At 45.3% G+C, this 13,120-nt stretch overlaps 1 protein-coding gene across 1 annotated transcript in view; it reads left to right on the forward strand.

Annotated features, from left to right (window-relative positions):
* The window catches only part of TRPC7 (transient receptor potential cation channel subfamily C member 7), a 127,154-nt gene that overhangs the window by 65,710 nt on the left and 48,324 nt on the right, over window positions 1-13,120 (forward strand). Inside the window, exon 4 of the mRNA XM_057748479.1 lies at window positions 7,499-7,663. Coding sequence (XP_057604462.1) covers window positions 7,499-7,663 — 165 coding nt within the window. The remainder of the gene's footprint in view (window positions 1-7,498; window positions 7,664-13,120) is intronic.

Below are 13,120 nucleotides of genomic sequence, written 5' to 3' on the forward strand. Positions count from 1 at the left end.
AAAGTTGTGGTTGCTGTTCCTGTCAACACTGTTGTCCAACCTCCTGACACTTCTGTAGTGAAAAACAACTTCACGGGAGACATGAATTCAGTCATTTATCTGCTCATCGTGTCTCCTGGAGTGCAAGCAAACTTTCAGCTTCTTGTACCCATGTATCTATTCCAATGTGGTGACATGGCCATAAGTGCTGGACTCTGCCACACCACGGGGTCCATGTAAGGAAGGCTACTCTAGTCCTGCAGACAGTACCAGGTTTGCAGTCTGAACACTGAGAACTTCTAGCTGCACCATTCAATCATTCAAACAACACTGTCTGAGTATCCACACATCGAGCAACACACTAAGGACAATAAGAGCCCTCCACAAGGGCTTTTCTCTCTGGTAGAGGGTTATACAGGCATATAATTATTATTAAAGAGAGAGACTACAAATTACTTGAGAGGAGAGAAAAAAAGATTCTCACCTGAATGGGTAGGGTAAACTTTCATGGAAGAGACAGTTATTGAGCTGGACAAAACCTGGATATGTGGAGATGAGAAGGAAAGCACTCCAGGTAGCAGAGATACCTTAAGCAGAGGCTCAGAGATGGTCAAGCTTGGGAAGGCTCTGAGAATAGCTTTGCTGGAGTTTGGCCAGAGAGTAGAGATGGGGAGGAAAAGAGCAGAAGTTGGAACAGCAGCTGGAAGTCAGGTTTTAAACTCTCTCTCTCTTACTCACCCTTCCTTTGCTCTGTTCTTCTTTCTCCTTCCCTTTCACTTGCTTCCTTTCTCCCCAAACAAAATCCCCTCCATCTAACCCTAACCCTCCATCCTTTCATTCAACCCATACAGTGCAAATGGAGTGGATGTAGGATTAGCACAGAACATCTACTGCTCTAGAGAAGGAAGTCAGAGGTCAACTATCCTCCCCAAGAGGACACAGCCCACTGCCGCAGGGTAAAAGGAGACACCCAGAAGTCTGGCTGGGGGTCCAAGCATCTCTGCAGCACATGTGAAACCTGTAGGCTCACAGAGAGGGCCTCCTGCTTGGCAGACAGCATATGACAGGGACCCGATCCAGTAAAGAGGCAGGACATGTCAGTTGAGAGAGGCAGGATAAGGAAGAGGCTAAGACGTGTCCACTTTGGAGTCAGATCTGAGAGTCACAGTGCCATCTGCTTTCTAATGGGCATAATGGATTAAAGGAGAAAATGTTCATCATGTGCCCCAGCACAGGGCCTGAGCCATATGAGTGCTCAATACGTGTTTGCCTTTTATTGTTTTACTTATGACAAAGAACTAAGACCAGGAAGGGTAGAGTCCAAGCCAACCAAATCAAGAGAATCCCAGAGGGAGCTTACGTATGAAAAGACCTCGGGCTCTGGAATCAGACAGAGCTGAGCTGGAACCCTGACTACACCATATTCTCTAGCTGTGGGTTGATAAGACATCCTCATTTGTATATGCAGATGTAGATAAGACATCCATTTTGGGGAGGGTTATTGTGAAGATTACAGATAACGTAACCAAAGTTCCTTCACATACTAGGTCCTCAATTATTAACAGTAAAAACACTCAAGCTGTGATTTTAAAACATTTTACTTTGTCTAGTGCCCATACTTAAAGGCTCCTTGAGAGAGGTATGACTTTTTGGGCTCCCTACCTAAAGCTCCAAGCCCCACACCTTTTCCTTCTCACTCTCCACCACCATTTACCCAGAACTATCATGGATTATCCCCTTGTAGTGGCCACCCAGGAGCTGCGTGGCTACATAAATAGGTTCAGTGAGCATGGTGACAATGTTGGTTCCATACCAGAATGCTCCACTTATTTAAAACAATAAAAGAGTGGCAATTTCTGCTTTCTTTGTTATTGTAATCAAGCATACTAAGTTCTTCAGGAATGTTTAACTCTAAAATCACATAGTCACTCAACACTCTGCTGATGGATAAACTCAGCAAAGGGAAGAGCAAAGAGAACTATTTAAAGCCCGGGGGGGGGGGGGGCGGGGGCGGGGAGCAGAAGTGGTAGTAGGAACAGCAGCAGCAGTCACGCCAATGCCCACCTTAAATCCTAAGCACCTGGCCATGTACTGTGCACCCAACACACATCTTCCTCTCTCATGGATCACGAAGTAGGAGCAGTGAAGTGGCTTGCCCAGGGTCACACAGCTGGAAAATGTTATATCTGGGATTTGAACCAGGATGGTCCAGCTTCAAAGCCTGTGCGTGTAACCACTCCACTCACTGCGCGCACAGAGAAGATCAGTTTGAAGGTTAAGTTATCAATGTAGGTAAAGCAACTAGCTGTGCCAAGGATGAGGGGCTCTCAATAGTAGGTCTCACAGGAGGGAGGGACCCAGGAGAAAGCACACTGACGGGGCGAGCACTCGGTGTTCGTTCATTCACGGAAGGCTTCTTCCGGAACCGGCAGGTGTTACTGCTAACCCCTACTCCACTTACAGAGTCACAGAGCTGAGAGCTCCCTGTGGACAAGGACTGCGACTTCCCTGTATTTCTAGTGCTGAGCACAGTGCCTGGTAAGGGGCCGCAGTGAGGAAAAGTATGTTGAGTGAATGAATGAACAAACCAACAAACTAAGCTAGTCAACGACTGACATTTCCATTTCTCTTCTTCCCTCCTCCACTCTCACGACTTGAGAGCTTTGCCAAGAAAACATGGGAGGGAAGCACCACTGAACCCCATCCTATGAGATGCTCCAGATAGGAAGTGGCACCACAGAATTTTTCTAATTCAGTTTGACTGTCCACACTAAGAGAAGCCATTCGATAACTGGTAGAGTATCTCCGTCTCTCTGCCTATGTAGACAATTCCGGGGGGTGGATTTCCATAAGGAAAGGCTACCAATGAGCGAAGTCACAGTGGACACCAGGCTTTGATGGTTTAGCTGTATAAAATAAGCCATTTTCTCTATAAGCATTGGATGTCCTAAATTTTTCTCCAGCTAAGTTATTCTTCAGCTTCTCAAATCATGCACTGCCACATCTCATTACTCTGTAAATGAGGCCTCCTGCCAGAGAGAAAAATCTGTGTTTAAAGGACATGGAACTCACACAGCCTCAAAGCCTCTGAGCACAAATGTAGCCCTCTTCCCCTCCCCACTAAAAGGGCAAACGCAGGATTTAACAGCTTTTAAGGTGGTGGAGGGGAGAGGCAGTGAGGAGGGAGGAGAAGTATTTCTGCAGGTTCAGGTACCTGCACTGCGCCTCACTGATGGAGGGCTCCAGAGCAGAAGGGAGAATCAGCATGGAGCTGAATAGATCTGATGGTGACCCTGACAGCCCTAGCAGAGACCAGCCCATTTTTGGCTAATTGCCTGCATAAACCAAGCTGCCCTTTCATTGGAGGATGAGGAGGGAGGGACTGGATAGAGAGGGAGTGGCCTCACGTATCTGTCAGGCTACATGAACCTTTCCACAGGCAGCAACACTTCAAGAAACTCTGCTGAAACGTGGAGGTCAGAATAAAGATAGGAGGGTGGAGTAGAACGGCAGGGAGTGGGGAGGAGGACAGAGAAACAAGAGGAAGTGGGAAAGGAAAAAATGGGAAATGAAAGGAGAGTCAAGGGCTTACTTTTATTTATCAAATGCTAATACAGCGCTTACTATTTGCCAGGTACTGTCCTAAACACTTTACAAATACTAACTCACTCAATCCTCATTATTAGCCTCATTTTACAGGAAAAGGAAGCTGAGCATGGAAAGACTCAATGATCAAAGAGCATTGGCAGCATGTGGCAGGTCCCGGACTTAGACCCAAGTAGCCTTGCACCAGTCCACACACTTAAACACCCCCCCATCAGGAAAGTCTTAGCCCTATTGTAATATGAATATATGGCCCAAGGGTGTTAATAGTACAGGAAACAGCCCTAAAAATACTCAATAGCTAAGGAATGTTGATAGCTCTTTAATAAGTATTCTTAAAACATCAGATATTTCCTTATAAATGAATATAAAGCAGGGAAAAGAGTGAAGGGGGTCATTTTCCTTTAGGCTATAAAAGAAAAATGATAGCACATGGATCAGCTGAAAGATCTGGCCAACAGTCCCCAAAGTTCCCATATGCCAGCATTATATCCTCACTAAGTCACCAAGGGCTGGGAGGAATAGGACGTTTAGGTGAGATACAAACAGAAAACTAGCTTGGGGTACAAATGTTGTTACACTAAACATGAAGGCTGGTCAAACATGCCACGAGGATAACTGGCTTGAGAGACTCAAGAACCAGCAGCCACAAGAATTCTAGTCCCTCCTGACCCCCGGGTCCTGTTTTCCAGTCTCCTTTTCCATTATAGGCAATTCTCTCTCAGAGCTCCCTCCTCTCTCTCTTTGCAATTTAACTTCTTAGCTCCCCACGCCAACCCAGTCCTCTGGAACAGTCCATCCCAGCCGTGGGTGTGGTCTGATGTGCATTCTCTTAAGAGGCTGCTCTGCTCCAGGTGAGCCTACTTAACAGTCTCAGCTCCGGGTCATTACTCCCTGCTAGGAGGAGTGTGAATCATGTCCACGGGAGAGCTGAGGTGGTCGAACCAGTTCTTCCCTTGAAGAACTTTCATAAACTGGCCCCACGCTCTCTGTCCAGATAGTTTAGGGGCAGGAATGGCCTGGGCAACCCTCTTGTCAAGATCCATCCTTTGATCACTCCATCCTTTTGTGAGCCAGGTGCCAAAGAAGGTTGGCCCAAGACAACACTGATTTTCTGAGTCCCCATTCCATTCTATCCAGCTGTGGGCTTTCCTTCCCCTGTTCCTCTCTGACCCTGCTTTTGAAAATCCTCCCCCTGCTCCTGCCTTTGTTCCCTGGCTGAGTGCCCTTCTGGTTAGGGTGTTCTTTGTGTCTTGACGGTGTGCCTCATGTTACTCTCATCTCCCTTGGGTCAGGAATGATGTTTCTCTGTGCTTCAAAAGCACAGTGGAGAAAAACCCTTTGATACACACTGAACTATCTGTTATGAAGTTGTCTTCAAAGTACTGCTACCAATACGGAAAAGTGCCCACGTAAAGATAAATAACGATAAGGGCTTTGGCTATCAGCTGCTGTCAGCTTTCTGGAAATATTATGTTATAAAGTCTGTCTGCAAATAAACAACATGTTTGGAGCTAGGCTGCTTTATTATGGAGAAAGAAACTCCGCTGTGGAAATTTACAAAGGTCTAATTAGAGGAGGACAGAGTCTCAATAGAGACCCCCCTGTTTTAGTGGGGACCACCATCCTCCTCTGAGGCAGGTAAGGACGAGTGGGGATGGTTCCCACTGTGTTCTCTCTCAGAACTGCTTCCCCTCCTGCTCTGCTGCCCTATCTGTTGTGCTGATCTGTCTGCAGGAGGCAGCAGAAGTGTGGATGGGCTCTCCCCAGATAAAGACAAAGAGGCCAATGGTGGGGCTCAGGACGGGAGTCCTTCCAAAGCAGCTACAGTGCAGGGAGCCACAGGGTGAGCCACGTGGGCCTCTGCTCCTTCCTGAGACGGTGCTTCTCCAGAGCAGGGACACCTCAGCACCCAGAGAAGGCTGTTGGGAAACAACACCGACTGCCCCCTAGGCCCGCAAGCAGACCCGCGAGAGGACCTTGCTGTGACCAGGCTCTGAGGACTGCTGACACACCCGCATGACGTGCTGCTGTTTGCTCCACTTTGTTGAGAGTCAGAAAGGGTGCAGGAAAGCATGTGACGGCCTGAGGCTTCCTACCTGGGTTGAGGAGAATCTGTTGCTCTTGTTCTTGAAGGGAAAAACCACAATGGTTGCCATGAATCCAATAATGCTACCCAAAAAAAACCTCGTTTGCAGCTAATGATTGAGTCACGGTATCACCAGGGGCTGCTGCAGGCCAGATAAAGCTTTGACAGCGTCCTCGAACATCATTTGGCTGCTACTGTGAGTTCCCAGAAACTGGGAACAAGAAGACATTGCCATCTGCGTTAGGAATTTTTTAAATAGCCCTATTTATATTGTGCTTATAATGAAAAGGAAATGTTTTGCATTTCCCAGAAATTGCTGTCTATGTCCTCTTAACACCCAATGGGGCAAGTGGGATGAAAACTGGGACATTATGCTCCAGGGTCATCCACTGAGAAGTCGGTCTCTTTGAAGAATGCCCAGTCTGTTTGCTCTAGTCCATGGGTGCCAGCTCCTGTGGCAGATGGCTATCCTGATAGGGCCAAAGAGCAGAGCTGCCTAAAGCAAATGAGAGCATCCCTTTGTCACAGGGGAGGCAATAAGCTAATGAGCATAATTTTCTTAAGTGTAAACTTTATTCCCATAAATGTTACTTAAATATTGCCTATTACCAGTTTCTACTGACCAAAACTCAAAATCAACTAAAAACAAATGGCAAAGTAGCACCCAATAGTGCAGAAAAAGAATGTCTGGTGGCAGCAACTCAAGTCAACCTGTTGAATCAATCAGAAAAAGGAAGATGCTGTACTTGAATCTAGGGGTGTCTTGCGGACCATGTGGGCAGAGTGGAGCTGGGCCTCAGAGAGGGTAGGACACTATCTGAGCCTCTTTCTATACAGCTTCATTCTTCTTTCTCTCTTTTTAACTGGCTTGTTTTGCTACTTAGTCCACACAGTGGAAGTAGCTGCCCAGATCTCCCAAGGTTACATGTTAACGCCTCAGTAAATAAAAAGACTGCCTCTCTTGATCACAGTCTCAAATAGCCAGCTAAGAAAACCTAATGGACCCAGTTTAAGTCTGGGTTCCAACCCTAGTCCAATATATATCAAGAGGGGTGAGGTCAACAATACAAAATGTCCACCAAAGGCCCATCTTGTAACCTGGGCATTAGGGCACGGCAGATCCGAGAGAGGGAGGTGGCGGTGAGAAGCTACTGCGTGGGGGTACAATGCGTCCGTGCTCCAGCATGCTACAATAAACAACATGGACCCAAGCTAAACACCATCGAAATCCTGTGGGGAAGGACTGAGGAGTTTTAACATGACTTCTGGAAACACTGAAAGAACTTTTTCTTAGACAACATAGGAAAAGAGAGAGGAACTTTTCTACGATATCTCATTTAATCCTACAAGACAACGTGACAGGCTCTGTTTTGCAGAGGACAATATTGAGGCTCAGAGAGGTTAAGTAGCTGGCCCAAGGCCACCTGGCTAGTAAATGGTAGAGCAAAATTCAAACCCCATTCATGCTCCATCCATTCCAATATGTTGACGCCCATATAAACTCTGCCCAGAGATAAGTCTCCTTGGATTGGAGACAAGCATCTACCTAGAAACTGGCTGCCATTTTCTGTGCCTGAGACTTCAGTCGGCCAAGCCCTGATGCAGTCAGTCCTGTGAGGGCTCTGGGCACAGCACAAAGACTCCCAGCATCCGCAAGTCAGAAGGGCCCAGCAGGTCCCTGACCTAGCTGCTCCTGCGTGTAACACCCAGGCCCGCCTCCCCAGGGGAACGTGTCAGCCCTGAGCTACTCATAGGTTATACACTGTTCAAGTGCTACCGATGCCATTTTCTCGTTTGCGTTTTTTTGTTTTTGTTTTGTTTTTACAGTTCGTTGCTCATCCTAACTGTCAACAGCAATTGCTTACCATGTGGTATGAAAACCTCTCAGGCTTACGTCAACAGTCTATCGCTGTGAAATTCCTGGCTGTCTTTGGAGTCTCCCTAGGCCTCCCTTTTCTCGCCATAGCCTATTGGATTGCTCCGTGCAGCAAGGTACAGACTGCTTAAGGTGCATGTCTTTGCGGTTATTTCTTCTCTCTACTTAGCATAACCTAAAGTCCATTTTGTCCAAATATGCAGCTGATCGTTTCCCACATTTAAAGAAAATAGCCCCGAGAAAACCAACAAAAGTAGAAAACCACTTAAGAGGGAAAATGCTAAGATCTGCTTTTTTAAATCATTTTCTTAAAGGACAGAGGAGTGATAAAATGGAAACTTTTATACACACGAGGCATAATCTGATCAATAACAGAATAGAGGGGGAATTAAAGGCACTTTTCCTTTGCTAATTATGCAATGTCCTAAACACGTGCTCCAGACCCGTAGTAATAATAATTGTGATAATGATAATGATAATGGGAAGAGCCAACATTTACTGAGTACTTTCTTTTTTGCTAAGCCCTTTTCATGGAGCCCTTCATTTCACTCTCTCGATTACATCATGATGCACACACTTTATAAGCAGGTTCAGAAAAGAGAAACAACTACTAGCTGAGAGTCAAAGATTTCTCGTACTGCGGCACTGCAGACCCATCTCAACAACTTCCTGGTTTCCTAGCTTCCTTGTCTGGATTCTGGCCCACATGGGCAGCTAATTAGATCACTAGAAGGAAAAAAGACAAAGGAAAAAGAAGGAGAGTTAGAAAGGTGCAAAGCTGGGTTCTCTTCTCGCAGGAAGGGGGGAGTGTCTGATGTCCGCCTATAAAGGAAGGAGTGGAACCTGCAGGTGCCAGGCTGCCACACCTCCTGTTCCACCATCCCTACAGCCACAGAAGGCACCAGCAGTCACCCCAGCTTCAGGCAAGAGCTAGAGCCTATAAAAACAAATCATGCAGAAATTCTGAAATATGTTTCGTGGGTTAAGTGGTCATTAAAATTTCCAAAGCAGCATTTACTTTGTGATATATTAAAAAAGGAATTAAGCTTAGGTAATCGACATTCAGTAGCAGAAATATGACTACAGAGAGATTAGTTCCACAGGGAATCTGATCAGCTAATGCAGTTAGTAAAAGTGTCATCAGTGAATATATCCCCTTGTCAACTCCACCAAGAGAAAACTCACGCCAGGACGATGGGCCCAAGACTTCAGGTCTGCTAACGAGGCCCCCTAACCAGGCAGGCAATGAACTGACTGCCTTAGACGAGGAGGGGTGTCAGAGAAAGAAATCAGGCCTCAAACTCCTTCTTCCACAGAATAGTATTAAAAATAAAAGTTCTCATACTGAATATTTGTGGTGTTCAACCTTGTATCTATCGAAGGTTTTGTTTCTATGGTAGTCTACCATGACACAGACTTCTAAATTGGTATTCCCCAAATGACACATATGGAGGGGAAGGTGGTTTTTCCTGTCCTTTATCATGAGCTGGAGAAAGCACAGTGAGTGAAAAAAGACTAACCAGATTTAAAACTGGATCAGCACTGGTCATTGGTTTTAGGCACTTGTTTTCATACCAGTATTATCTAGTCTGTACTGCATGTTAGATCAAGATCATTGCCTTCATCCAGAGATGGATAGGGATGTTGCCTCCACACTCTCTAAGCCCCAAACTAATTCTAGGACATCCATCATTAAAACAAACACTGCCAATCCTCACTTTTGCTGTAAAACTAAATGTGACAGCTTCCAGGGAACTGGGACTAAGCAACTCCAGCAAATTGGTTTGCCTTTGCCTGCCTGGGGAGACGTTCATAAAGAGATGATATGCCAGTTGCTAACTAAATGTTTTAGATTTTCAGTAGGTCTGAGAAGAAGAATCTTGGCCAATATCATGCAGATGTGATGAAAAAAAAAAAAATGGATGTGTGGAAGCAGGAGGAATCCCAGACTTTCTGGGACCCAGTAAATTCAAGAGACTGATGCTATCATGGAATGTAGGGGTCAGACTTATAGTAGTCTTCTGGAATATTCTAGAAGTAATGATTGCAGGGAAGCTTGGCCCCATGGCTGGAGCTTCCTCTCCTCTTGTTCAGGTACTTGTCTGACTGACATTTTGTGTCCCTGGAATGTCCACTAAGACAAAAAAACAGCACTCAAGATAAACGTGAGCTTGTCATTAAGCCACTTACGGTTTCTTTGCACTTTCTGGGCTCCAAGTCTGAGCTCAATGCAATGGAGGGTGTGTCCATAGCTAAGTGACTATTAGTCCATAGCTATGCACTGTTCTATGCATGTGATAATATTTGGTGGCAACACTCATTCTGAGGAAATATTCCCTCATTAAAGAACTTGTCAAACTTGCTCTGACGCAGCCAAAGTACAGATAAAACAGTAAAACAGTCAAGATATTTTTAGTCTTTTCTTCCACCATTTAGAGAGAATTCTTTTCAAATTTGGCAGATATATTACATTTCTGGGAATTACAGAGAAGTCACATCTTCCCTGTGAAGCCCTCTCCAAAGGCTCCTGATCCCCAGAATACAATGTCCTCCCCAAAGGAGTGGTACATTGGGAAACTCTGTCAATGTGCTAATATCCCACCACCCAAGGGATCACTGCCTTTAAACCTGTCCAGTAATCCTATGGAAAATCCAGTGTCATTCTAGCAATTTCATATTCTAATGGCTTTACTACACCTCCCTCAAAGAAATTAGACCTTGATACTCTTTTATAAATGTATTCATAAAATGTCACTGCTAAACTTCATCAATCAGTTAATGTCCACCAATGTCTAGCAAATGTTGAGATTTCTGTTTCCAGCTTAACGGTGCATTTACTTCCTAATAGTTGTTGTCCTAATTTAGGGACTATTAGGGACCAAAATTACTTTATTAGCCTGCCAGAATGACCTCATCATTTCTTGCCTACTGAGTTCCCAAGGCTGTCAATTACATTCTTACATAATTTTCTGAGGGTCCCTAAAAACGACAGCTGAATAAGGAAATTACAGGTGAAGAGTGTCAGCAGAAGTTGAGCTTATTAATATGGTGACTGAAGAGGGTAACCAAGTCTCAGATGTGTACATATGTTGATAACTGCAGGTCTGGAGCATGGGACAGGTTTGTCAGGGTCAATAAAGAGAACAGAGATCTTTTTTTCATGATTTCTCACTGTAATCTCCAACATGTGTGAGGTGAGGCAGCCCAGTGAGAAGCCAGTGAGTTCTCATCCACATGGATGCTCTCAGGTAGAGCTCTTCCTAGAGAGCTCTTTATCCTTTAAACAAGGGCTGCAATGCTAAAGGGCTTTTATGACTGATTGGGCTGTTTTCCATCCTTTGCTCTTCCATTCTGATTCATCATTTAGGTTGTTTGCCTGTTAAAATGTGAGAGCTGAAAAAATAACAGTCATCCTCAAGGGCTCAAATGGTATCTCTACAGCAGGTGGACTGGAGCAGACGTCGGCATCATGAGTGTTGAGGAATTGCACAAGTTCTAATTATAAAAGTGCAAGAGGGGAAGCTGACGACCTCCATTACCTGTTAACCTTTGTGGTTCAACTGTCCTTATAAATTAGTCCCCAGATTCACGCAGGGAGAGCTATAAACCACTTTAGACTCCTGCCTGATGTCTTCGCACTGTGTAATCTATCAGTTCATAACTCTTGCATGCAGAAATACTACGATTTTAGTTGTTGGCCCCGACCTCCTCAGCCCCATCTCAAACAAAAACATCTAGTGAGAAAGGCACGAGTGACTGCAGCTTTTGAAGGCCCAGCCTTGACAAAGCTGAAATGGTTTGAAACAAAGGTCTGATGAAATCCAGAGCCAAAAGAGAGAGGACAGTGCCTTCACAGGCCTCTGTGTCCTCCTCATTTGTCTCTACCAGAGAGCTGCACTAGATTAAATACAATCACAATGCGATGTCTAAAGCATTAGCACAGAGGGGGGATTTGTGCCAGGAAACAGAGCATGTTTTGCTCTTTTGTTACAAAAGCTTCTGCCCTCAAATCCAAACAGGAAGTCTGTCATGTGTCACCCTGCTAGGATAGGACTTAAGAGTGCCAGAAGGCTGATCACCTTTATGCTTAGTCCAGTTTGAGCCCTGCAAAATTCTCTCCCCATCTTTCCACCCATTTCCTACCAGTGTTTTGCTTGTTTCTGTCCCCACTAGAAAATCAGCAGCTTTGAAGGGAAGAACCAACTCTTACAGCTTGTTTTATCTCCATCACTTCCGGTGTGCAGCATCAATTTGCACATAAACAGTATCCCAAAAAGGGCTCGTAACATAAATACATAAGGACTTTATGTAGGTCTCCCTTTGTGAACCCTTGCAGTCAAGCTTTTCAAGAGTCAGTCGATTTTAAGTTTCCCCTTAAGAGAATTGCCTGAGGCCTCCAGTGCCATATACTGAGTGTTTCCTGTGTGTCGGGAGCTGTTCTGCTTTGCACATATTAAATAATTCATCCCCTACATCAACCCTATGCAATAAGCATTATTTTATCCCCATCTTACAGATGAAGACACTGAGACACAAAGGAATTAGGTACCTTGCCAAAAACTACGGAGCTGTGATTTAAACCTAGGGTCTCTGCTGCAGAGACCTGACCTTAGCTGCTGCACATGTACACATGTGCACACCAGCCTTCCCCCTCACCCAGTTACATCAGCAGCATTACAGCCTTCAAGGTAAACATCTTAGCTGCTGACTAATTGACCTTGGAACGAATCTGATTCAGATCTTTAGAGTTAGCAGGACTTTTCTAGAGGAGGGGAGTCAAAACCACCATACGACTAACTCTACCCGTTCCTCTTCTTTCCTTAGGAGCCCTACCTTTATAATCCCACTATTACTCAGCACCTCTTCAGCCTGGTGGAATCATATGGTAATGTGAAAACATAATGATCAGAGACACCCAGTGAACACTCCCCAAACCCCAAAGAAAGGAGACTCCTGAGCCCTCAGTTAGATATTTTAGAAAGAATTTTGGAGGGAGCATTCTGAGGAATCTGCTATTAATTTAACCAGGATCTTTCAAAAATTTGAGAACCACTCCAGCCTTGCATGTTTCTTTTCGAAATGCTTGATCCAAGTTTGCCTCCATTCAGCTTTATACAGCTTGAACACTAAGCCCTTGCTTGCGGCCACCGGTAGCTGGCAGCAAGTGAGGGTGGCATTTGAGGAGCAAGTCTGGAGGTTCAGACTGAGGAGAGATGTTGGAAACATTCTCTGCGTGCTCTACTGCATTCACAGCCCACCAGTGGGTATGTGGCTACCAGGTGCCAGTTAGGTGCTTACACTTGCGGGCTAAGAGCCCAGTGCCACAGAACACAGAGGTGTCAACAAATAAAGCAGGTGCCCATCCTGAGGGCTTAAGAATGTAGTTCATTTGGAGTAATTCAGGAGCACTACTCAGTTCTCACATTCATTTATTTCCCAGAGTAAAAGACTAGTACCCAGGGAGTCTGGGGTTGAGCCAGAGACTGAGTACTGCTAGCTTGGATTTCCTGATATGTTCTCAGCTCATAAGGGCCCAGTAATGATGGGGCTACTTTAGCCCACGTTTCAGATTC

This window comes from Hippopotamus amphibius, chromosome 1, assembly GCF_030028045.1.
Source record: "Hippopotamus amphibius kiboko isolate mHipAmp2 chromosome 1, mHipAmp2.hap2, whole genome shotgun sequence".
NCBI lineage: Eukaryota > Metazoa > Chordata > Mammalia > Artiodactyla > Hippopotamidae > Hippopotamus > Hippopotamus amphibius.